Raw genomic sequence first — 26,647 nt, 5'->3', positions numbered from 1 at the left:
ACACTGGAAAAGTAGGAAGACGAACCACCCCCTCCTCATCTTCTAGGGAGACATTAGGGGGAGTCACCCTCCCCCCGCTTGCATCTCTTCAGCTACACCAGACCAAGCCTTAAAGGACGTAAGCATCCCTGCCATCCTAATCTTGTTGGAAAAAGGCATCCCCTAAGCCTACACTACACCTTACGATCAGCCATCCTGACCTTAAGCAGTTTAGCTAGGTCTAGCTCCATGGTTCCCTAGTATGGAGTCACAACAACTAGCAAAACAGACTTAGAATAATTTTGGAAAAATCAAAACAATGGATTAAAAAATGGTTTAGTCCAAATTCTAAAAATCAAACTAACAAATGTTGTTCTAAGGCAATTTAGACATTTTGAAAATCTTAACTCACTTTAATAAGAGGTGTATTTTTTAACCCCTTGCATGCTGATGACGGCCGGGAGCCGTCATGGCACACAGTGCTCGTCTGCTGATGACGGCTCCCGGCCATCATGACCGCACCCGCGATCGGAATGTGCCGCACAGGCGCAGAATTGCGACAGCATGCAAGGGGTTAAACACAAGTCCTCATCCACACAGCTGAACACCAAATGTTTGGAAGTAGGTTATTAGTAGCGGCAAATATGCATCTCCCACTGGCAATAGGGGCACCAAAACAGTCAACGGCTCAGAATAGGTCTCATAAAAGTATTCCCATGCCTAACCCTTGGTATCTTGGCTGTGGGCAGGTAGGCTTAACTTCAGAGACAGGTATGTAAAGCATTTAAAAACATCAATTTAGTAAATAATTAAGATACAGCACACAATAAAAATCCAACACCAGTTTATGAACAGAGGACATATTTTTATCTTTAAAATTACACCAAAACAAAAGAAATCCAATGTAAGGAACTGGAGATATGAGTTTTTTAAAATGTAGCACTATATAGTACAGTGAAACCTATAGCACCTATGGAACATCTGGTCGTGCTAGGCCAGGACAAAGTCAAAGTTTCCGGCCAACCTCAATGGAGCCCTGCGCAGCTACCCCTCGCGGTACATCTCAGTCAAAGTTTTTACCTTCTGACTTTGAAACTTTCCTAGAGCTTTTTCTTCCGAGGTCCCCCGATTCTCTCCAACAGTCTTAGATCGATGAGGGTTTACTGGCTTGCCTTCCGACGAGCTCCCGGTCAAACTATGGTAGTCAGACCTCTGGAGCTTTCCAGCGGGACTCCCAAGGGATCCAGGCTGGCTCGCAGTTAAAAGTGGGCGGCTTGACTCTCGCTGTTGGTCCTGGTCAAGTCTTTTACCTTCAGACTTAGAAACTTTCACTGAGCTTTTTCTCCAGGGCTCCTTCAATGCTCTTCGCCAGTCCAGGGATGGTGAGGGTTTGCTGGCTTGGCTTCCGACCAGCTCCCTGTCAAACTCTGGAAGTCGGCCCTTCAGAGCTTTTCAGCGTGATGAACCTGGAAGGCAGGCCGGCGCATGTATGAAGGTCACCAGCTTGGATGGCCACGTCGAGTCAGTCCACTTATGGAGCTTTTTTACAAAGTTGCTCCAAAGTTCTCCAAACTTCTGGAACTTCTTCCTGAAGTTCCTCTGGTGGTCTCAAGGCATCCACAACTTACACCAAGGATCTGGAAGCTCCAAGATGGTCCTTGAAAGTTTGGGACTTCAGGTCCCACAATCCACTTGGACAAAACCCTTACAAATCCACTGGACGTACTCCAGGTTGGAGATTCTTGGGAGTGATGATCCAGGTGAGCTGTGTTAGCCTGTAGCTTGAAGGCAGTCCCCTCATTATTCTTCTTTGAAAGCAAGTTAAGTCCACAGGGCTGTAGTTCCAGATTGTGCAGCAGGCGCAGTCATTCAGAGTGCAGGTGCCTGGTTGATGCAAATCAAACTTCCAGCATGGAGCCTTCTTCTTCCCTTTGTTTCAAGCAGCAGGTTTAAGAGTCTCTGCCCCTCTCAGATACTTATTTAGTGTTCTCTGGGGTTAAGCAAGAGGGCACTCCTGTCCACTGAAGTGCAGGGCAACACCCCAGAGTATGACCATTTCCCCTAAAGTGTGGCACTATGGTCTTGCACAAAGAACTATTCCTCCCAAATTCACTATGAGGGAAGTCTCAGCAGAGAGGCAAGAACTAGCTAAACCAACCTCCAGGATGGCTTATATCCATAGCCTCCTACCCCCTGGCATCTGCACAATCCTTTCTTAAGCCTGCCATAAGGCTGGGTTCAGAGGGTAGGGGTGTAGGTGGGCCAGGCTTCTTCTGCTTGTCCCCTGCTTACTTTGAAGCTAATAGTTTACAGCTGCTCCCCCTTGCTCTGGCATTCTTGTGGAGCAGAACCCTCTCCTCCCAGATGGCCCCTCACCCTGGGTGGGATTTATTAAAACAGTCTGGCTAATCCACTTAACTCTGACCTATCAGGGCAGATCACTGGAAGGCTGATTTTTGCCTTACAGACAAGAAAGTCTTATCACTTCTTGTCTGAACATTTTTGGGATAAATTTAACAATTGCATATTTTTGAATTTATCAATGCCATTCTACTAAGTCCTTCAATTAAATGTTCTCTGTATTCCCTAGAGGAGTTAATAATTAATTTACGTATTGTCATGTTAACCTATGTGGCTGGAGATCTACAATGGGGGAAATAAACAGAGCAATTTCCCCATTACCAAGGATTATAAAACATTTTATAAGGAGCCTGCCTATCTCTACAGCCCCCCCCCCACCACTAGAACACATGGGGGAGACTTCAGGGGTGCTGAATATATAAAAACAAAATAGTGTAGATCCTTATTCCACAGTGCTCCTAGCACAAACGTCGATTTGGGAAGCACTTTACTAGAATGGGGGGAAAGAAATGTGTAATTGCTCTGTCCCCAAGGCATATAATACCTCTTTTATAAGGGTACTCCTTATAAGTACCTGACACCCCACCCCTGAGACACCTAGGGGAGACCTAATATGACAAAATAATGTAGTTTATCCATCTGTAAGTGCCCTAATCACCAAAGTTGAGTTTGGGCACAATTTACATTTTAAAAGCAGTCCGGCAACACAGGGCCGCTTTTAAACTGACCTCAGACTCTCATCAGTGCACACATGCCAGTGCAAAAAGGCTGCTCGCCTTTCAACTGCCAACCCCTATTATACACTAGGGACATAAAGATAGTTTTAATCCCCCTTCCCTATTTTGTACTAACGCCTTTTAGGGAAGGTCATGCCAATCATAGGGGTACCGTAACTCATAGTGTACCTGAGTGTGTGTAGGTGTTTTCACTGTTTTTTAAGTGTGTTTTCAGCATTGCACTGGCCCTGTGCCTGGTTAGGCAGGACATAGGGACAGTCAGAGTCACTTATCTCCAGTACCAGTCAGCACAAAATGTGGGTGCCCAGGGCACAGGATGGCTTTGCAACAAACTTGCCACCCAAGCCATTTTTTCTAGCTGTGGGGGCCTGGGATAGACTGAAGTGGTGCACTTGTAGGAGTGTGATGTTAGTAGGTGTTGTTTACTGTCACCAGTAGCACTGGCTGGGGCAGTAGGTAGTGAAAGCTGCAGTGGCCTCCTGACGAGGGTCCTGACACTAATTACTTTTTACAAGTTAAGCACTGCGTGCCTGGCTTACAGAGCTTTCAGGCAATGCATCAAAGCTTTTTATGATCGCAAACGGTGTGATTCACAAAAATTGTCCGTTTGCAATCGCAAAATTAGCTTTTGCGATGCAGCAAGGGTCAAGGCCCTCGCAATTTGAGAATTTGCAATTAATTGCGAGTTCTCAAAATCCGATTGCATTTAAGGAATCGCATTTTGAGATTCCTGAAATGCAATGCAAGAACCACTTTGAAGTAGCGATTTTGCTCCTAAAGGTTGCAAATCACCATGAAGTTGAACATGTGTGTGCGCAACATTTGTGCACAGATCAATTCCAGGGGTGCAACAGGGTGTCCTTTTGACACCCTTGCACCCTTGAAATTGCATGCGCAATTTGCGAGTACCAATTGGTACTCGCAAATTGTGCATGCAATTTCCCATTCATTCCTATGGGCCTGTAGGTCCATAGGAATGAATGGGAAGCCATTCCTTATTTGCGAATCGCAGTTTGCGACTCGTAAATAAGGAATGTGTAGGAATCTCTTTTTATAGAGATTCCTACATACATAGGCTTTTGCGAGTCCTTAATTGCCATTCCTTAATAATCAAAATTAAGAACTGGCAAATTCCTAGCGTTATGCATGTGCCTGTTTGTCGTTTTGTATCTCACAAACACTCCAGCACAAGCTCCTGCAATCAGAAGCTGATAATGCCCTGTCTGTGGTCACCCCTCTGCATTGAGCGCTGGATCTGTTTGAGCTCTGGGAAATTTGTAGAACGAGAACTGAATGTGAAAAGACTCCAACCAGCTTTGACCGCCTCTCCAACTAGAGTTTGCTGACTTTCACTTCTCTTTCTAACTCAAGATCCCGCCATGATTATCCTGGACTATGCAAGCTTGTCTGCTCTCTGTCCGAAGCCTTGTCAAGCTGGAATGGTTTTTACAACATAAAAAGCAGTAAATTGAAGATTAAATCTTCCACAGGCCCCAATTTTCTCCTAAACGTGGCTAGGTCGATTCCCTGCTCGAATATAACAATCTCATCCTGTGTAATAGGTACTCCCATTTAAAGTGTAATATCCATTGATTTTCGTTTTAAAAAAAAAAAATTTAATTTAAGTCTTATTTAATGTATTGATAGTTAGCAGAAACTTCCTTAGAGTAAATCTTGAGATTATAGATGTGTGGTTTGCCTCTGTGGGGACTTGCTGGCAAGGAAGCTGTTCACAACTTGTCATCGACTGCATGGTTTCCTTTCACCCACAGTGCCCTGACCTGGATAACAAGGATGCCAATGTTTCACCACCTGTTTCGCAGTGCCTACCACTCACCAGTCTATACAATGTGCATTTTTACAGCTCCCTTCTCCAACTTACACTATGGTGAAGGCCATTGCTGAAAAGCACACTAAACCCAATACTTGTGAAACTAGACCCACGCTGTGGAGCCTGATCCTGCCAGACTGTTGCAATAATTTTGCCCTATTGTGCCAACCTCTGCCTCTCTTTAATCACATCCCACACAAAAAAAAAAATATTCTCATACTGGTGTGCTACTCATTCACACTTGTGGGTTTTCTGATTCCAAGGCACCCTCTCTTTGCACATTTATTTGAGGTCCAAGCTCCCGACACAAATGTCCTCATTGCTTTGACCCATCTTTTGAGGGGCAGATAAGGCTTCACCCCTGGAGTTATGTAGCCTGACCTGACAGCGGCGTGTTGCCATATAAATTCATTCAAATACAAAGAGCAATGCATTTCCAGTGCGGAATCCATCTGAATCCAGTCCAAACAAAGTTGTCAAATGCATCCTAGAGTGCCATGGACTATTCACGTGACTGAGGGGCATATGTAGGTAATTTTCATTTTGCGATTCTCAAATTGCGATTTTTAGGGAATCACAATTAGAGATTTGCAAAACGAAATGTAGGTAGGATTAGCACATTTTTTTGAAAATCTCACTTATTCCTTATTTGCGAATCACAAATTGCGATTCGCAAATAAGGAATACCTTCTCATTCATTCCTAGGGGCTAGAAGGCCCATAGGAATGAGTGGGAAGACATTCTCAATTTGCGATTCTCAATTGGAGAATCGCAAATTGAGAATGCAATTTCAGTGTTGTTAGGGTGTCAATAGGACACCCTTTTGCACCCCCCCCCTGAAATTGACATGTGTGCACATGTGGCCCACAGACAGTCGAAGTTCTGTGGTTTCTTGTTCAGAATCTTGTCCACGTCGAATCTAAGGTCCTACAGCCAAGTAAGCCCTTAAGCACCCAAGGAAGAGGTTTGACAAGATTCAGGGGACCCTCCCAGGGGAGGGTCTGGACAGTGGGGAGGTTACTCCCCACCTGCATGTGGGTCACATACATGCCTAAGGGCATGTATGTGACCCACATGGCACTTTGAAAAATGCCAAAAAGTGAATTTTTCAAAGAAGTCACAAAATACCACCAACCTGAAGTTGGTGGTATTTTGCGAATCCTTAAGCCAAAATTCGCACAACTTGGTTGCTTCCTGAATTGCAATTAAGGAATCGCAATTTGCGATTCCTTAAATGCAATTGCAAAATAAGGAATCGCAAATTTTGCAATTCCTTATTTTGCATGTGGGTTTTTGTGTGCTACATAGCACACTGCCCTAATTGCGATCGCAAATGCTGAAATTCTGCGAATTTCAGCATTTGCGAGCGCAATTATGCTTTCTACATATGCCCTGGGTCATGTATGCCACTAGAAACCCACTGTCCTCTTGAGCTCTATTAAATATTTATTTTAATTTTATTATGCAGTTAGGAAGACGAGTCTATGAAATATAAACACCAGAAAAAAACACAAAGGCATTATACACACCCTGGAAGTTTATCCCAGGCTTATAACATTTAAAGTACAGCTACACCACGAGGGCCTCGGGTAAAATTGATCAATTATAGATGTTTCTGTTATCCAGCCCAATGGCACTCGCTTTATTGATCTCAGGATGATGAAAGGCGGAGTGACTGTTCTAGTGTTCGACCCAGTGACCAAAAAGTAAAATTCTTACAATGGATGCTTAATTTAGGGAGAGGATGTGGTCTAATGGCTAGAGCTGTTGACCTCAAATCTAGTGAACCCGGTTCGAGCCTGGGCAATGACCCTCAACATCCTGTGATTCTGGGCAAATCACTTACTGAATCTCCCCCTGCCTAACAAAAATGAATGTGTCCTTGTGTAACGCAACTGGTGCTCATGTAAAGCGCTCCGATACCTTCGGGTCGAGTTCGCGCTATATACAACTCCTCGAAAAAAGTAATTGAGTCAGTAAACCTGGCTCACCATATCCTTGCTCCACATGTAATGCACTTTAAGCCAATCCCTTTAGGTATGTAGGCCAATGGAGCTTGAACAGGGCCCCCTTTACCTTTACTTACAATATCATTAATTGTGCTTGGTTTTATTTTAGTTCTTGTGCAAATGCTAAGTTGGCTCCTCAGTCTCATTTATTTGCGGTGTGTAGACAATGTTCCTCTACACAAATACAGGGATAAAGAACTGAAAGAAAATGGAAAAGAAATAACAACACAAAGTCACAGACGCCAGTGAAGAGTTTCTAATTTCTATCACTTTATACTTATTGAGCAAGTCAGCATCACCACAGTAGACATCACACCGGAATTGCATCTTTGCTGCTTAGAAGCGAGTTTAATCTGCTCTATCGAGTATTGAGAAGGGTTTTTTTTCAATTTTTTCTCCTGGCAATAATGATTCAACAAGTAGCATCTCGATCTTGGGCTCTCCTGGGCATCTAGGTGAATCTGAGGGGACTCTGGGAAAAGGCAGAGGTTCTGGATGCTTGACTGGACCACTGGCACCTGGGCCAACAGGTTCTGGCATGGAAGGACCCTTTGGATGTGATGGGACAGAAATAATTGGAATTACAAAAACATCTCCCTCGTTGACCATATCTAATCTCTGTACTGAGCCGACAGGTCGTCTGGCGTGTGGAGCGGTTGGTTTTAGTCCAGCCTGTTCTTCTGATGAACTTTTTTGAGCATTTTGTTCCTTCTGATCATGTTTTCCATTGGGATGAGGATGATGATGATGATGTCTGTGTCCCTTTCCACGGCCATGTCTATGACCATGACAATGGCGGCGACCATGACAATGGCGGTGATGACCACGACCAGTTTGCTGTTATAAAAAGAAACAACAAAAAATGTAGTTACTCATAAAACATGATGCTTTTAAATATGACCATGAACACACATTTCCACAGTCTGTTAAATATTGTTTTTTGCTTTTACTGTTCAGTGAAAAAGGAGATCAACACACAAACATAACAAATACAAGGCTAAATTATGCTGCCCACACAAATTATATATAACATAAAGAATTTAGCATGACTTGCCATGTAGAAGAAGATATCTTTCCTAAAGGCGTTCCTGTGTTACATATACAATGTAAGCTCATCCTGTGATACTACTGGGAGCACTGGGAAGGTGTGCAAGGCAATCAAATCACATTGTTATAATGTGTGTAAGCACACACGTGTGCTTTATCTTAACATGGATCTTTTTAGTTCTGGTGATAGCCAAGACCTTTTGCCATCAGCATTTGTCACCCCGAGTGGGACAGGTATGACCAGACGTGGGCTCCTGTGCTCTCCATGCCCCTGGAGTCAAGCTAGCCTGGCAGATGTGGGTGTTACCCCGAAACTGGTCCTAGGATGCTTGTTTCCAATCCAGAGAGGACCTGGCCTGGCAGTTCGGACAGGACTGATCCCATGGGGGACAGATTCAAAACTGATTTGCATTTGGCTGGATCTAAACCGGAATGGCGTAGCGAGCAAAATAAATGATAGATTTGGGCACAGATCTCTGTACTCGGGTGAATATATTGACATTGTTCAGCATTCTTCCCATCAATTGTTCATTTGTTCTTTTTGCATCAGCATCAAGACAGCAAAAATATACTAACTGATGCTTTTGGTCAATCATCACTCTTCATCTATTGGTTACCTTCACATCTTTGAGCAGCCAAGAGGAGTATTTTTTCTCCCCATTATGCAATCGGCTATTGGCTGTTTTATACACCCTGTTGGGAAGTGTTCCTTTACAATGCATGAGGCGCATTGTTTCGAGGAGCAGCCACAGCTAGCAGGGTCTGTTTGTTGAATGCAGAAGATTTCTGGAAAGATCACTAAATGATACACAGTCTGCATGGCATCGATATTCTTACTAGAGTTATGATCTAAAGATGTATGTAAATCCACTATAATAGTATCAGGTGTTATTTTTCACCAAAAAAAACTTGTGCACAAAAGAACACTACATCAAAAATACTTATGCTTTTTTGAAAAATACAAATATAGTAAATATAGTGCATTTAACTAGGTTTCTATTCATACAGTGTAGTGTGCAGGCTGTAGTGATTTTAGTAGGGCTGGTTGCTTTTTCAAAAAGGGGTACGCACTTTGTTATGAGCAATGCACATGTGAGGCTTCGCATCCGCCCCACATCCGAGTAGTAGAACGGATTCCTGACTGTGTTGTGGCTTTTTTAGGAGGTGAGTTTGAAAATCAGCTCAAACTACAGGGCAAAAGGAAGAGAGCACGAAGACAGATGCCTTGTCATTCTCATTATCTACTACTTTAGCAGAGTATGAAGGCATTACTTCCAAATGCTATTGACAGATTGGAAATGCTTCATTTAGAATTAGATGCAGTACATAACTTTTGGATATATTAACAGTGCAGCAGTACCACGTAGCAGCAGGAAACAATTGGGCTCGTCCTATTTTTTGTCTACAAGGGTCATTGAGATGGAAGAAGTGGAGAAGTGTGGCTCACTGATTAGAGCGGCAGACCCTGAGGCAGAGGTCTGGCCCGGAACCAGGGTTCAATTCCCGACGCGGCAGGGTCTTGGGCTCAATGTCCAGGGACTCGATAATTCTCACCTAGGTGCCTACTCTAATCATGGGTCCCACTCTGCAACTCTGGGCAATAGCTTGCTTAATCTCCACAACGGCCCCGAAAGTGCTAGGATGCCTGGCCTCACCTTGGAGGTGCCCAGTAGGGAGTATCTCACAGGGAAAGCCAGGAAGGGTTCCACAGCGGTATACAGTGCCAAGATACCTTTCAGGTGATAGTGCGCTTTACAAGTATACACACACACACACACACACACACATATGTCTGCTGGTAAGAATGTGTACCATGCAGACCACAGAAATGTATTTTATCCGGATAGCTCAGTGACTTTTCCTTTTGACATAGAGGTAATTTTGTTACTTGCAGTTCCTAATCTGCAATCGTAATATAGCACAGTGGCCTACAAAGTGTTTCCAAAGAGCTGCATGCAAACTGCATGGTATAGGTTAGAAAGTTATGTTTTTCCTCAATCTTTCATTATCCCAATGTTTCTAAAAATGGTTAGTTTGAGTAAAGATACATTCCTATGAGTAAAGCCAACCGCAACAACTGTGGTACGTTTTAAATTCTGAGATTGATTGTGCTTCTACAGACCAAACACTTAAAATTTACTGTCTACTAGTCACTGTGACATGTGGCTCCTACACCTTCTAATCCTTATTGTCTTATATAAAATTTACTATCCTCTTACTGTTTGACTCATTGCCTCTGTAAAATGTGAGTGTGATGGAAAGTGCTCTGACAGGCTATGTGTAAAGAGCGGAGGAGACAAATTAGGTCAAATACTTATTTATTTGATAAGTAGTAAAAGACCCACTGGTGCTAGAGTAAAGGCATCTATTCAGATCAGCTCCAACCGCTTCTCTGAACTAGAACCAAGACTCACAAACAATTACATTCCAAATTACATACACAAGAATCTATATGATGTAAGAGAACTACAATTCCAAAGAATAATACAAGAAACTACAATAGACATAGAAGACATATAGTTTTCTTCCATCCGATCAGACTCTTTGGCTTCGGGAAAGGGGAAAGGGGAGAGCAATCAGGAGGAACGTAGACGCGGGATGTTACACCGAAAACAGACACATCAATAACTCTGAGAGTGACGCTTAGGAAAGAGTCTGATCGGATGGAAGAAAACTCAGGCTAGCCCTGCTACAAAGCCTTACTAAGGACAAATAATAAAAGAACTATAAAAATAAAGGCACCTCAACCTGCGCCTCTCCAGCACTGAGAAAAGAACAGGCCCCCTAACAACGTACATGACAGAATAATTGTGAACAACGATAAGAAGAATTCATCAAACAAATAAATGAAATGAAGCAGTTCCATACAGGCTTACCCATGAAAGATTAGTGGTGTCATGGATATATTCCTAACAAGGATTGCCACCAATAATATCTGAAAAAGACCATACATTGATCTGCTGTCACTTAAATAAAGATACCCTGCACACTCGTGATGAGGGAAGAGTAAAACTATTTCTAAGCTGGTCCTGAGGAAGGTGGTCCGAATCCACCGAAACGCGCGTAGACCTGGCATGATACTAACATATACGATCTGTGTTACCTCAAACCTGGAAATTGTTTTAGAGCGAGTAAGATTGTGGTATGGTATGTGTGGTGTGTATGTAGTGTGTGCAATAGGGTAATTGTTGTTGTTTTCACTTAATTTGGAAAGCAAATATTATATTTTGTATAAATCATGTCATTTACTTCTGCACTTTTAAAACTGCTTGGATTTAAACCAATGCTAATGAATTGATGTTCACTATAAAAAAAAGGACTTAAAATGAGAAAAAAATTGTTTTAAATAATTTTGATAAACTCACCCAAAAAAGAAATAAAAGATATCTAATGAAAGAAAAAACATTGTCGTTTCCTGTACCAAACGGAAGGTTGATTGCTAAATTTTGAGAGCAATGCCATAAAAGAGACTAAGACTAGACCATGGGGGAATCTTGTTATGCTTGGTTTCCTGCCTCTCCTGAAAAAGTAAGGAGAAACTCCTGTACAAGAGTTAGGAGTCAAATGATAACTCCATATCTTCTCCTTTAAAAACTCAAAACATCAAGTTTGCTTTCCAAAGCAGCTTGAATACCCTCTTTGAAAAATCTGTTTGCCGTCTCCACCTGACCATTAGAATGAGGACTATAAAGAGGAGCCCTTACTGTAGATACGCCAAACTTATTAAAAAATGCTTGCATTTTACTTGAAAAGAACTGAACACCATCATCTGACATAATGGAGACCGGAGCCCCTTCAATCCTAAAAATGTTATCCAAGAAATACAAATCTTCATCAGTAGTGGGATGTTCCATAAAAGAATAATATAGCCATTTAGAAAAATCACCAACCAAGGCAATTAAAAATCTCTTCTCCCTACCAAGACACTCAAAAGGTCCTGAAAAATCAATTGAAAGTCTTTGCCAAGGACCTGTAGGACCATCACTTAAAGACAGTGGTTCAGTAGCGACTCTCCAGTGCTTATCAGAATTAATGCATACTGAACAGTTATCAATGAACCTCTCAACAGAAGCATCCAAACCAGGCCACCAATAATGGCTCTTCAACAATTTCTTCTTCGTTCCAGACACACCAGAATGTCCAGAATGTGCCAAATGAATGATCCTATCTCTAAGACCAGCTGGTGGAATAAATAAATCTTGTCTTAATAAAATGTCATTCTCAATAGACAATTCCTCAGCAACTTGTGCAAAACTCCTCAATGGTAATTCTAAATTCTTCACAGAAGGCCATCCATTAAGAACATAAAACTTAACCCTCTCCAAAACACTGTCTTTCATTAAATGGTAATTCCATTCTTTCTCATCAATGCCAAAACTGCAAGATTCTACAGCATCAATAGAAGCTACCACGCATTCATGTTGATCCATAATCTCATCACTTGAATCATTTATTGGAGGTAATCTAGACAAACAGTCTGCAGTGACATTTTTCCCTCCAGGAATGTGCTGAATTACAAAATTGAACTCCTGTAGTCTCGCAATTAGCCTAACCAATCTTGAAGAAGCATTGCCACTTCTCACACCATCCATCATATAAACAAGTGGTTTGTGATCAGTCACTAAAGTAAAAGGTCTTCCCCACAGAAAATTTGTAAACTTTTCCACAGCCCACACATAGGCTAAGGCCTCCTTTTCGATGGTACTATAGTGAACTTCTGCACCCCTAATACCTCTAGAGATAAAGGAAATGACTCTTTCTCTACCTTCAACAATCTGTGTGAACACCGCACCCAAACCAATTGTACTCGCATCAACAGTTACAAATGATTCCCCTTCCGGATCAAAAGTGTTAAGTCCAGGTGCCTTAGCTATAAGGTTAATAACCTTTTCAAAAGCAGAATCATGAACATCTGTCCAAACAAACTTTGACCCTTTCTTTAACAATTGTCTAAGTGGTTCAACAACCAAAGCATATCCCTTTACAAACTTAGCATAATACTCACTTAAACCGAGAAATGAGCACAAAGTATCCTTGTCTTTTGGTTTACTACTATTCACCAGGTTGTTAATGATGTCATCTTTTGGAAATATGCCTTCAGGAGTGATTTTGTGACCCAAATAGTTAATTTCATTGACCAAAAATGTACATTTTTCTTTGCTAACAGTCATACCCTTGTTGTTTAGAGTGTTTAAATCTTTCTCCAAAATTGAATTATGCTCACTAATAGTCTTAGCGAAAATCAGGATATCGTCCTGAAAGGACTGTAACCCCTTGAGACCATGGAGTAAATTATCAATCAACTTCTGAAACACACTGGCAGCTGATGCCAGGCCAAAAGGCATCCTCAAAAACCTGTACAGACCAAACGGAGTAATGAAGGCTGTCAGATCCTTTGAATCTTCCACAAGAGTTACCTGATGATAGGCAGATTTAAGATCAATGATCGAAAAAAATCTTGCACCATTGACAGCCGCCAACATTTCTTGTATTCTAGGCAAGGGGTAGGTTTCAATTACAATATTTTTATTAAGTGAACGAAGGTCCACACATAGTCTAATATCTTGATTTTTTTTAAGAGCGATAACAATCGCCGAAACCCACTCAGAACTGTCAGTAGGTTCTATAATACCTTGTGAGCATAAATCATCTAGGTGTAATTTAAGCTTATCTCTCACTCCCAAAGGTACCACAGAACCTTATGTTGAACAGGCAAAGCTCCTTTATTAAGCTTAATCTTGTTTGAAAATCCCTTTACTTCTCCCACAACATCTTCAAAAACTTTCTCATGCTTATGAAGAATGGAAGATAAAGGCTTTTCTAAAACAATGTTATTAATGGGCACATCTCTTAACTGGATTGGATGATCAGAACCTGGACATAAATTTACACCAAGTTTACCCAAGTCAAACCAACCCACAATATTTTTTCCATCAATCGCCACATATATTTTAGTAAAAATTTGGCGAGTTTCAAATTTCAAATGATCTTCAAAGAAACCCAACATTTTAATTTTAAAATTGCCAAAGGCTTTAGGATTTATGTCAGAAACTTTAAGTTTTACACCATTCCAATTTTTGTTGAAAAACACATCAGATAAAATGGTTACTGGCGAACCCGAATCCGCCATGGCCTCAAACCCAACTTTTCCGACATGAACAGTCCCTAAAGGAGCTTTAAAGGGAAGAGTGACACTGCTAATATAGTCATTAAATGCATCATCATAAATAGTAATTATTAGCTTTTCCATATCACCTTCAAAATTAGATACGCAACTAACTGTGGTATTAGTATTAAAATTTCTTTTAAGAGTCTTACAAAGTGATGTAAAATGACCAATTTTCCCACACTTACTACATTTCTTTTTGAGTGCAGGACAATTAGAAGAATTCGCTAAATGTGATTTAGAACCACATCTAAAACAACTTAAACCAGACTCCCTGCCTGTTTTGAAATTATTTTTTCCACGAGCTTGAACTGAACAAATAGAAGATACATTTGCACCTTTAACAGTTTCTGCTTCAATAATTTTTGAAGACTCTATCGACCTTTCAATACCTTTTGCCAAATCTACTACTTCCCGCCAAAGTAGGATTGCGGCAAGCCAAAAGTTGTTCTTGCACTTTTTTAGAAGAATAATTTAATACAAATTGATCTCTGATAGAGAGATCAACATAAGCCCCAAATTCACAATTAGCAGCCAATACTCTGAAAGCCGCTATGTAGTCTTCAACTGACTCATCACTCATTTGTTTCCTCTTGTGAAAAGCATGTCTCTCAATCATGACATTTGGTTCATCTTCAAACTGCTTTCCAGTCTCGCTACAGCTTCTTTAAACACATTCCATACATCTCCTTCTCCCCTTGGTGCTGCAATGGGCTCAAGATTTTTAAAGATTTCAATAGCAGCAGTTCCTAGAAAACTGAAAACAATAGTTTTTTTTCTTTCTGCAGAGAACTTTGTTGCATCAATTGCAATGATATAGTTTTCAAAAGTCTCTAGCCATTTCTTCCAACGCAATTTTGGTTTTCCAGGAATTTCCAGGAATATGGAAGGTTGATTGCAAATTTGAGAAGAAGCCATATTAAACAATAAACAATATTTTTTTAAAATAATATCTGAAATAAAATGTTAGAATTAATAGCAATATGATGAAAATATCACAGAAACTAAAATGAGAAATTTAATTGACTCGCACAATTTATGTGTGCATTTATATGTGTGCAAATCACAGTAGATAAGATTGTACTGCCAAAGAATAAATGATGAATCGACTTGCACTTGAAACAAGAAGTGTGCAAATCACTGAATTTAATGCAACATAGCAATGAATAGTGAATCAACTTGCACTTTAAATAACAAGTGTGAAAATCACTGAACTTAAGGTATAATAGCAAATTAGTTTAAAGTGAGCGAATCACTGTGTTCGCTGAAAAACGCACTTGGTTTTCGCTTTAAAATCGAATTCTGCCAGCGTTTTCCTCGCAAAATCACGAAGATCCTTATTCAAAATGGCAGCGACCTTGCGTGCGTTGCGTGCGTTCCACCAGAGCTTGTGCGTTTCAATTGCGTCTCAAGCGCAAAACGTCACAGAGATCCACAGAGACTCAGCTCCTGAGGCGAGAACATCCAGCTTCAGCGCATGAAGTGAGCACGAGCAGTGTCCAACGGCTAAACAATTCAATAGCGGAGAAGTCCGCTTAAATCCTTAATTCAATAGCGGAGAAGTCCGCTTAAATCCTTTAATGTAATAAATTACGACAGTACATTAGATTTCAGCAAAGATGCCCAACTCCTCAACAAAAGGACCTTGATAGCCGGGATAACCATGCAGTAAGTCCGTGCTGATAATTTCTTTAAAATCGATGTTGAAGAGGTTCAGCAACACAGTGGGTCTGTATATATAGTTAAATAAACCTCGTTGCCATAGTAAAGAGTGGAGAAGACAAATTAGGTTAAATACTTATTTATTTGATAAGTAGTAAAAGACCCACTGGTGCTAGAGTAAAGGCATCTATTTAGATCAGCTCCAACCGCTTCTCTGAACTAGAACCAAGACTCACAAACAATTACATTCCATATTACATACACAAGAATCTATATGATGTAAGAGAACTACAATTCCAAAGATTAATACAAGAAACTACACTAGACATAGAAGACATATACCACACTATGCTGGTATGAGTAGCGCTACACAACAAATGAAATTCACATGAGAGGGGGGTTCTGGAGAGATGAGGGACACTGATGAGGATAGTAGTGAGAGGATCTGTGGAGAAGGAGATAATTGGGAGGCACCACGTGTGCTAAAGTCGCCCCTGTGTAGCAACCAGACAGCGATGTAAGAAACAAATAAAAGATAGATTGTAACCTTATTGCCTGGCACTTAGCCACAATGCTGAACCACAGCTGTTACTTATAGTGTTATAATGTACTTTGGTTCCATTACAGTTTTCAGAACTTGTATGAAAACATTAATCTCCAAGTTGTCCGTAAACATTATCTTGGAACATGTGTGTTGAAAATGTGCATGCATATATATGCACATGCTCATGGGCATGCTAGGATACTTATGAGGTTCACTGACAAAATATCGACTAGGAAAACATGGACCTACAAAATTATCGAGGCAAAAATATTGCCAAAAAAATACTTAAAAAGGTAAGTGCAAAAATATCGAAAGAAATGTTAACAAAAATATAGTTGTATTAAATATACATTTTTGAATACATACAGATTCAATTATTGAAAATAAAATATACTAAATGCTAAGATTATTTTAATAAAAATAAAATATTGTAACTATATTTTAACAAATATAACATATGAATTTACTTTCAAAAACTTCGACACACATACATATATACATATATATTAACATATATCGATTTAAAAATATAATTAAACTAATATTTGAAAATTGTTATATTTCAAAATTGTTTAACTAATATAATGTAAAATATATATGTATGTATAAACATAAAATATTTAAAAGTAAATATTTTTTTACAATTTAATAGAAATTGTTTTAAAAAAACGTAAAATATTATAAATATTATTCTTCTAAAGCAACAAAAACATAATTATATCAATTAAAACAAAATAAAATAAGTTATTAAAATCTATAATTAATACATATACATTTCCCACTACAACAAAAATAAACAATTTCTTATAGTAATAATATATAAAATGTACTACTCAAATACTTCACACAACAGTAATAACATTGTTACATTAAATAAAAGTAAAATGTACTACTCTCCCTACAATAAATACAAAATTAGCTAAAATATTAGATTGAAACATACTACAATTTACTATTCCCACTACAATTTATACAAGACTAGCAAAATGTTTAGATTGCTAAGAAATAAAATGTAATAGTCCCACTCCAAAAACAGCAAAAGTAGAGAAAGTGCTACGGAGATGTACAATTTTCTATTCACACTCCGCTGAGTGTAACAATAGGAAAGGTGTTGGATTGTGGAGGGGTACAATTTTATATTTTGCACCAGTCATTCTAACAGTAGGAGAAGTGTTGGATTGCGGAGGGGTAACAATTACTATTCCCACTCAAGTGTGTGCAACAGTACGGAAAGTGTTGGAAAGCGGAGGTTTAACATTCACTATTCCCAATCCAATAGGTGCAACAGTAAGGAAATTGTTGGATAGTGAAGGAGTAAAATTTACTATTCCCTCTCCAGTCAGTACAACAGTAGGGAAAGTGTTCTAATATGGAGAAGTAACATTTACTATTCCCACTCCAATAAATGCAACAGTAGGGAATGTGTTGGATAGAGGAAGGGTTATATTTCCTATTTCCACTCCAGTCAGTTCAACATTCAAAACAAACAAAAAATATCTTCAGAAAAATAAACGTATTCTTAAAATAAAGTAAATAAAAGAATATATAAATATGTTGACAAATAAAATAAAAATATATGTATTATTAAAGATAAAAACTTATTATAATGTTAAATACATATCACAAATACCTACAAATATTATTTTAAATAAAATACAAAAATAATTTTCACACAAATAAAGATTTTTATTTTGAAATTATTTATTAACAGAAACATTAATTATGACATAATTTAGTTTGGTTATTTTCCACCCTATAATACCACAAAACTCACAACCTTCACCTAAACAATTATTTACATTGTTAAAAGAAATATTCATCAACAAACTAATTTTCATTCATTGACTATTAATTATTAATTCGTTATAATTAATGTACTTTCCACAATATACCCCCACAAAACACAATTAATGATTTAATTAATAATTCATATTAATTAATACATTATTCAACCCTACACAACCCACAACCCACATGTAAAATCTAAAAAGAGAACATTATTTGCATAATTAACATAAGTAATCACCAATTAAACAAATATTATTAAGTAAAAACCAAATTATAGTTTATTAAAATTAACTAACTTCCCACCCTTTACCCCTATAATCCCCAGTACCAGCACCTAAAATGAAACTTTAAAACCAATAATTACACAATTAAAATAAATGTTTAATTAAATAACTAACAGTAGTTCACAACAAATTATAAATTAATTAAAATTCATTTACACCCCAACCTTTCCTCCTATAAACCCCAATCCCACACCAAATAACATGTAATTAAACAATTAACATAATTAATTATCAATTAATTAATAAAGATTTACCAAAAAATAATTTAAAGCACAGTTAACACTATTAAATATCAATTAAATAAACACTACTAAATACAAATAATCATTAACTCATTATAATTAAATTACTACCCACTCTACTCCCCTATAACTCCACAACAAGCTATGGAACTAAAAAACACAATATTTAATCAAATGTAATTTAATAACTACTAAAAATGTAAACCATATATTAAAAAAACATACCTGTACCAAAACATTACATAAGATACATTTAAAATATATACAAAAATACATAACACCAATTAAAAAATGATATTTAAAAAAACTATATTATTACAAACGATATTAATGACTTCTATATTTTAAAAATTGATAGTACTTACCTTAAAATTGATATTCTTGTTGACAATATTCTTGCTCACTATATTTTCATGTTACGATATTTCCAACACAATAAATGTGTCAGTTGATATTACTGACTCGATATTTTGTCTGAATACCACATATGAATGTGCAATATGCAACTTCTGTTTAAGTGTATATGCACACACCAAACTGTGAAGTAGATATATTTTAATAGAACACGATTAGAGTAAATTATTTCTAGGATTCGATTGGTGGTTGTTATTTAGTTTTTCTGTTAAATATTATGAAAGCATACCCTTCAAAAAACGTTTCAGGCTTTGCGACTGTAGTGCTACCATGTCTTATGTTCCAAGTGAAATGTGTGCATGATGCATTTTTCTGTCTATGTTTTTCCAACCACTGCACAAACAACCCTTTGAAACTAAACACCCTCTGGTGGTATATTCAGCAATTTGATATCTGGCTCCCTGCAGTTAGCACACTGGGCAGGTAGACGTATTTATTTAAGTAGCTCTATCAGCCTTAATCTAATGTTTGCCATCAAGTCTGGAGAAGTGGGCTATTACTCAAGGAGTGTGTGACATGAAATGAGATGGTGCATTCTCTTCTTTTGTCAGTGAATGTTATTTTTAACACCACTCTTCCTTTCACTGTGAACATTACTCTCGGAGTAGCATTTCTGTTAGCAATGTAGGTCATTCATATCTATGATTTGCATGGCAGATGGATATTGGTTGATAAGGTTTCTAAGGGCAATGAAAGCTTCTCCAAGCCAAGGAGTAGTTTTTTCATTTTTGCATCTGTGCTGCTTTGTTTCTTTGTTCCCTCAATAAATGACTGAAACAAGTCAACATTAGTTTTAAAAGTACCAGTCAGTGGTGCTTCAGTGAAAGAATTGTTTTCCTAACTGATATTAGCTGACTTTATTAGACTAGTTATAATGAACCAAGGCAGATTCACAAGGCTTTCACAGGACTACTAGTGGTCAAATGGTCACAATGACCTTTACAACCCCAGTAGGGTAGGAAAAAGGGATTCTGTCTAGTGTGAAACATGCTCATTCCAGACCCAGAATAGTTTAGTTGACTGGTTCTTCAGCAATGAACAGGATGTTGCAGGCACTACAGCATATCAGAGGATCCAATGCCCCTGTAAACCCATCAGGTTGCTTGTTCATCTAGCAGTGAAAACAAATATTTAATCCACTCAAAAGTTAAAAAAAGAACTCTTTAGGATATCATCGTAACATATGCCAATATAAATCTCTTCCTGTGACTAGTGTATTCCAAATTCCCTTTCATCACTGTGCGATGTAACACACAGTCAGTGAATAGATGTCCAGTGAAGTAAATCTTTTTTTGTATTTTTTTTTATTGAAAATTTGGGAAACAGAACAACAAAGACACCAATAATATTAAATCAATAAAAAAAACGAAATTACAGTGACTCGCCAGTGAAGTAAATCTAATTTGCTATTTCTTGTTCAAACAAATATGACAGAGATTGCACTTATACAGCACATCCTATTACTAGGCCGATATTCCCATTTCCAAACCTTTAAAGAATGTCTATCCCTTTCAGATAACATATATATATATATATATATATATATATATATATATATATATATATATATATATATTCACTGAAAACACCAGAGGTTTGACACATGTTATAGTTAGCTGGATATTTTACTCATATAAAACCAATGAAATTCCCCCGTTATAGTTACTTCAGCTAACTATAACTCGCGCGCCCGCAATGCACTGCTGATGACTTCACATATAACATCACTCATGACATGGTCAGTGACATCACTCATGACATCACTGATGACATCATCCAGTGAATAGGTTAGTTCTGAAAATTAAATATGTTTTATATATGTTTATCTGAAGGTTGATGGAAGAAGAATTGAGTATATAAGTGTATAAATGGCTGCTTTTTAGGTGAAAAATAGATTGTATAACTGACTGATTAAGTATATCATTAGTGAGTAATGTTTAAATATATACATATCTGTATCAGTCTCTCAGTTTCTGTGTAAGTGGCAGCCTGTGTTGGTGAGTAGCTATATGAGTGATACATAATGTCTATATAGGTTATTGTTTGTTTGATTATTAGTTGGAGTGTCTGAGTGTCTAAGTGTCAATATGCTTCGTTGGGAGATCCTACGTAGTGCATAGATGCATGAATGAGTGACTTACTGTTTGTATGTGTTGTAGGCAGCATATATGCTGGACTGTATGGGTGAGTGAGTGTGTGTGGTGAGTAGGTATATAGGTTATTATTTGTTTTTTTTCTGTATGAGTGTATATATGACTGTCTAAGTGAATGAATAACTGTTTTAATAGTGTATTTCTGAGTAAGTACATATGTTTTAAACTAGTACATATAAGTTATGTGTGAGTAACTCTATGGTTGAGTGTCGGTGTGTAACAGGATGATCAGGATGTATCAGTGTATAAGAACATATGGTGACTGAATACATGTATGAGTGACTGTATAAAATATATGATTGACTGTATATGTCTGTTGATGAATAAGTGGTTGTGTATATAGATCTTCAAATTACTAAATAGGTGTGTTCTAAGTGGCATTGGTATGGCTATTGTATTGAAAATGTTATTTTCTATTTTTGAGTGTGTGTAATAAAGGTTATATTAGGGTGAGTGAAGGTCTGCCACTCTTCCACAAGGATGATGTCATCAGTGATGTCATTTGAGATGTCATCCGTGATGTCATGAGTGATGTCACTGACCATGTCATGAGTGATGTAATATGTGAAGTCATCAGCAGTGCATTGCGGGCGCGCGAGTTATAGTTAGCTGAAGTAACTATAACGGGGGAATTTCATTGGTTTTATATGAGTAAAATATCCAGCTAACTATAACATGTGTCAAACCTCTGTTTTTTTTAGTGAATTTCATAGGTTTTGTAAATGCTACTTCCTAACTATAACGTGTGTAAAACCTATGGTTTTTTCAGTGAATTTCATAGGTTTTTTAATGCTACTTCCTAACTATAACGGGTTTAAAACCTATGGTTTTTTCAGTAAATTTCGAAGGTTTTGTAAATGCTAATTCCTAACTATACCGTGTGTTGTACAATTGTGGTCAAATGTGTGCATGGTTTCATCTCTCTTGATATACGATGGACGTCGGCTGTTTGATGTACAACAATCCTTTAACCCCTCCCACGATTATGATGGAACGGCTCCGTCATAGCCCTCGGGTGGGCTGCGCTGGTGACGGAGTGGTTCCGTAATGGCCCGCCCGGCACGCCTCCGCGGCGCTGATTTCGCGCCTGCGCTGATGTTCTGAAGAACGGGCGGGACCATGACGGAACCAGATGCGTCAAGTTGTAAATAGCCCACACCATGGCGCATCTTTTGCACCGCCGCTGCGTCACAAAAGTGACGCAACGGCGGCGCAAAACAGGTGTAAGGGGCTTGTAAATCTGCCCCAAGGTGTCTAAAGGTAGGGTAGTGAGTTAAGGGAAATTAAAAATTGTGGGAAGAGCAGTATGGAAAAGAAAGTAAAGGACGAGGAGTGACAGAAGGGGAGTGAGGATGGACATAAGAAAGGAGATTAAGGGACACAGAGATTCGCGCCTGCGCTGATGATCTGAAGAACGGGCGGGGCCATGACGGAACCAGATGCGTCACGTTGTAAATAGCCCACACCATGGCACATCTTTTGCACCGCCGCTGTGTCACAAAAGTGACGCAACGGCAGCGCAAAACAGGTGTAAGGGGCTTGTAAATCTGCCCCAAGGTGTCTAAAGGTAGGGTAGTGAGTTAAGGGAAATAAAACATGTGGGAAGAGCAGTATGGAAAAGAAAGTAAAGGAGGAGGAGTGACAGAAGGGGAGTGAGGATGGACATATGTAAGGAGAGAAAGGGACAAAGAGAGATACATAGAGTAGGGTAAGGGGAATGAAGGTAAAAGAAATGGAAAGATGGTGAGGGAAGGGGATTTGAGGATGATAAAAGGGAGGTAAGTGACCCCTAAGGCAAAAACATTTTTTTTTTTTTAGACAATCATGGGGTGCGCTCACTATGCACGCACCCCGCGATTTTTTTGCCTTGGAGGTCCCTTTGGGACCCCCTGAGCAGGCCTAGGGGGTCAGGGTGCTTCTACCCTGCCCCCTTTATGAGTTCTACACCTTGGTTTTTCTGCTTTCCTGTGCCTCAGTCTACCGAGGCACAAGATGGCTGCCAACAATTTCTGTTTTAGAGTGTTGACAGACAGTGGCAGCCAATCAGCATGAAGCTCGTGCAAGGTGCGCGCACGCTGCGCGCACGGTGCGCGCACCCATGCGCGCTTATAGATATATAATTGATTTTAACTTTAATTTTCTCAGCAACTACTGGAAGGATTTACACCATTTAAACAAAAGCGTGATCTGCGTACCAGACCCTACCATTTTCCCAAATTTGGTGTAATTCCGTTCAGTGGTTCGGGCTGTAGCCGTGTCTAAACGTCCTATGGAAATTAACATGGGGAAAACACGTTTTGGGACCCCCCTTTTTTCTCGGCCCCCGCTTGACGAATCTTCCCGAGATTTTCAGGGAAGGAGCTGAGCATAGCTAGCCATCTTCTTTGAGAAATTCGCGGAGATTCATCAACCGGCGCCAAAGTTATTCCCAATAGAATGTTGCGGATTTCCTATGGAAACTAGGTCCTTACTATAACTACCTACTGGCTACCGCCAGTAGGTAATATATATATATGTTACAACATCAATTAAGTTGTTAAATATCACAGTGTAAATCAACACACAGTAAAGGGCAACCCTGTGTTCTGTGTTTTATATGCTTGGCACCCCCCCATAAATAAAAAGTAGCAAGGGGCATTCACTGTGGAGCAAATATCTGTCCCTATTGTGAGTCAGTGCTGGCTCCGCAGTGAAATATCCACAAAAGTATTCAAGGTAAGCAGGAAGCTAACCATAGACATGTTATTGTCGGAACTGGTTAAGCCAACCAAGGGGAAATTCCTTTTATTACATGTTGAATAGCATTATGGTGTGATCTTTAAAGAACACTACGTTGCTATACAGTTAATACACGCCTTCTCAAAAATCCATACTAAGATACATGCACCTATTTAGAAGCCACTTACTTCATTCTTTTCACAACCTGGATGAACATCTGCAATTTCATGTTTGGAGCAATTGGTTTCTTTGACTGAATATTCAATTTCATATATTGAGCCATACACCACCTGCAATAGTGAGCCATATAAAATGCCACATTATTGTCTGAATTCAAAATGGACACATTTTACATACATGATATCTATATACAAATTTATACCACTTAGACACCTAACACCTCAACACCTTTGTTGTGAACAAATCCAGTCTAACCTGAAAATGTTTTCAACCCTAAATTAAGATTTGTCTTTATTCGGTGCCTCACAGGCAAAGAATGTTCAGAAAATTGATTTATGGATCCCAAGATCAACAGACTATCTTAGATTTATAAATTGGAAGAACGACAAAAAGAAATCCCAATTAATATCACTAATTATTTGATCATAAATAGCTTTGTGTTTTATGTAAAACAGAAATCTCTATTAACCAGTTGTTCGAAAAGTAATTTAGTTGTTGAATTATTGAGTTAATCCACAGGTTTACCATGCCAAATCGCTGCTGAATTAGTTGATGAGCAGCTGATGATAAATAAAACTATTTACACATTCATTAAGTTTGAATTGGAAAATTCTGAGCTGAATTTGTATTTGACATTACTGAAACATGACTAAACTATAATTTACTTTGTATATAATTACAAAATAGAGAAAACGACTCACTATTGTATGTAAATGAAAACTGAATCAGAATAGGAATGCTGTAGTTGTGAAATCATCAGGCACATAAATAATACAGGAGTTAGCTGTGAATTTCCTCAATTTAAAAACAGTATATTTTATCACCAGTAAGCAAATATGGACTCTTCATGTGATGCACCACTTTTATAAACACATATGAAATTAATAATATAAATGTTCCTTGCATCAAGCATCTAAAACTAACAGACATGTGACCATCATCTTGTGGAATTCATTTTTAAAACAATAGATGATATTATTTGCACTATTACATAGTAGTATGTATGAACCACAGTGAGAGGAAAAATCTAATCATAATCGGTATCCTGAACAAAATCCCATAGTGTGACAGAGCGGTTGGTGCAAAAGCTCCAATAATAGGAAATCTATGTATTTATGAGAAAAAAATCACCACATGAGATGAACGGATAGAGTTAGCTGTAACTCTGAGTATGACTTTATATTTATTTATTTAAGCAACTTGTACAGCGTGCAAATACCCTTGGGTGTCTCAGCGCTGCGGTCTAAAAGGAAAGGAAAGGCCATGGAGCGGGTGACTTATTGGTTGAAGAGCCAGGTTTTTACTTGTTTCTTGAAGGCTAGCAGGGTAGGAAAAGTCTTAACATGAAGGGGAAGTGTGTCCCACAGTCTGGCAGTGGCGACTGTGAATCTTCTATCGCACCATGAGGCTTTCTTGGTGTGAGGGACAGTCAAAAGGTTGGCTGCTGATGAGCGCAAGGGTCTACTGGGCGTGTATGAGCTGAGAGCTTTCTTCAGAAACTCAGGTCCTGTGTTATGGGTTGCCTTGTGTGCAATGCATAACGCCTTGAATTTGGTTCTGCTCCTTATGGGCAGCCAGTGGAGCTGTCGCACCACCTTGGATATCGGCTTAAACTTGGGGGTGCCTGACAGAGTCCTGGCGGCTGCGTTCTGCACCTGTTGTAGCTTACTCAGGACCTTTTCCAGGGCATTGATTAGGAGACCGTTACAGTAGCCAACTTTCACCATTACCAATGTGCTGATAAGCGTTCTACCAGCACTGATTGGGAGAAACAATAGAAGTTTTTTTATCATCCTGAGGACGTAGAAGGATGAGAATACAACTGCGTTGGCATGGTGTGTGAAAGACAGCATGTGGTCAAACATAACACCCAGGTTTCTGACCTTTGTGTCGGGGGACAAAGGTGATCCCAGCTTGGCTGGCCACCATGTGGGGGACCCGCCAGGGGAGACATTACCAAAGATCATCACCTCCGTCTTGTCTGATTTTAATTTGAGGAAATTGTTAGCCATCCAAGCACTGGTGGCCAATATTCCTTCTTGAAAGCTTGCGCAACTGCCCCTCCATTAATGTGTGCTGCTAGCACCAATTGTGTATCATCAGCGTACGATGTTAGACCCATCCCGTAGGATTTGATAACCCTCGCCAGGTCCAACACATTTAAGTTAAATAAGGTCAGACTTAGTGATGATCCTTGTGTTACACCACACGAGAGCACAAATGGTGGGGAGTTGAAATTGCTGGGACTTACTAGCTGAGTCTGATTGGATAGTAAGGAGGACAGGAGGGCTGTGGCCCTGTGTCTGATGCTGATGGCTGATACACGGTTGATAAGGGTGGTGTGATTGACCATGTCAAAGGCTGCTGATAAATCCAACATTCAGCTATACAATTAATTCTACAAGAGATTTATTTCTTTGGTAAATACGTTTTTCTCCCTGTTTTAACTTTTCTTTATATACAATTTTAGTGACCACTGTTGGTAAATATTCTTATATATTTGGCACATAAAAGAATTGCCCTGAAGAAGTG

The 26,647-nt window shown here is 39.0% G+C and overlaps 1 protein-coding gene across 1 annotated transcript in view; it reads right to left on the bottom strand.

The window, feature by feature from the left end:
- Positions 1 to 7,163: 7,163 nt before the first annotated feature.
- LOC147665754 (T-kininogen 1-like) overlaps positions 7,164 to 26,647 on the bottom strand; it is a 131,237-nt gene continuing 111,753 nt past the window's right edge. The window contains exons 10-11 of the mRNA XM_086949544.1: positions 24,124 to 24,225; positions 7,164 to 7,754 (exon numbers count right to left, since the gene is read on the bottom strand). Coding sequence (XP_086805670.1) covers positions 7,266 to 7,754; positions 24,124 to 24,225 — 591 coding nt within the window. The 3' untranslated portion in view covers positions 7,164 to 7,265. The remainder of the gene's footprint in view (positions 7,755 to 24,123; positions 24,226 to 26,647) is intronic.

Source organism: Lissotriton vulgaris, unplaced genomic scaffold (assembly GCF_964263255.1).
Source record: "Lissotriton vulgaris unplaced genomic scaffold, aLisVul1.2 SCAFFOLD_1182, whole genome shotgun sequence".
NCBI lineage: Eukaryota > Metazoa > Chordata > Amphibia > Caudata > Salamandridae > Lissotriton > Lissotriton vulgaris.
This window is presented reverse-complemented; position numbering and strand designations above follow the sequence as displayed.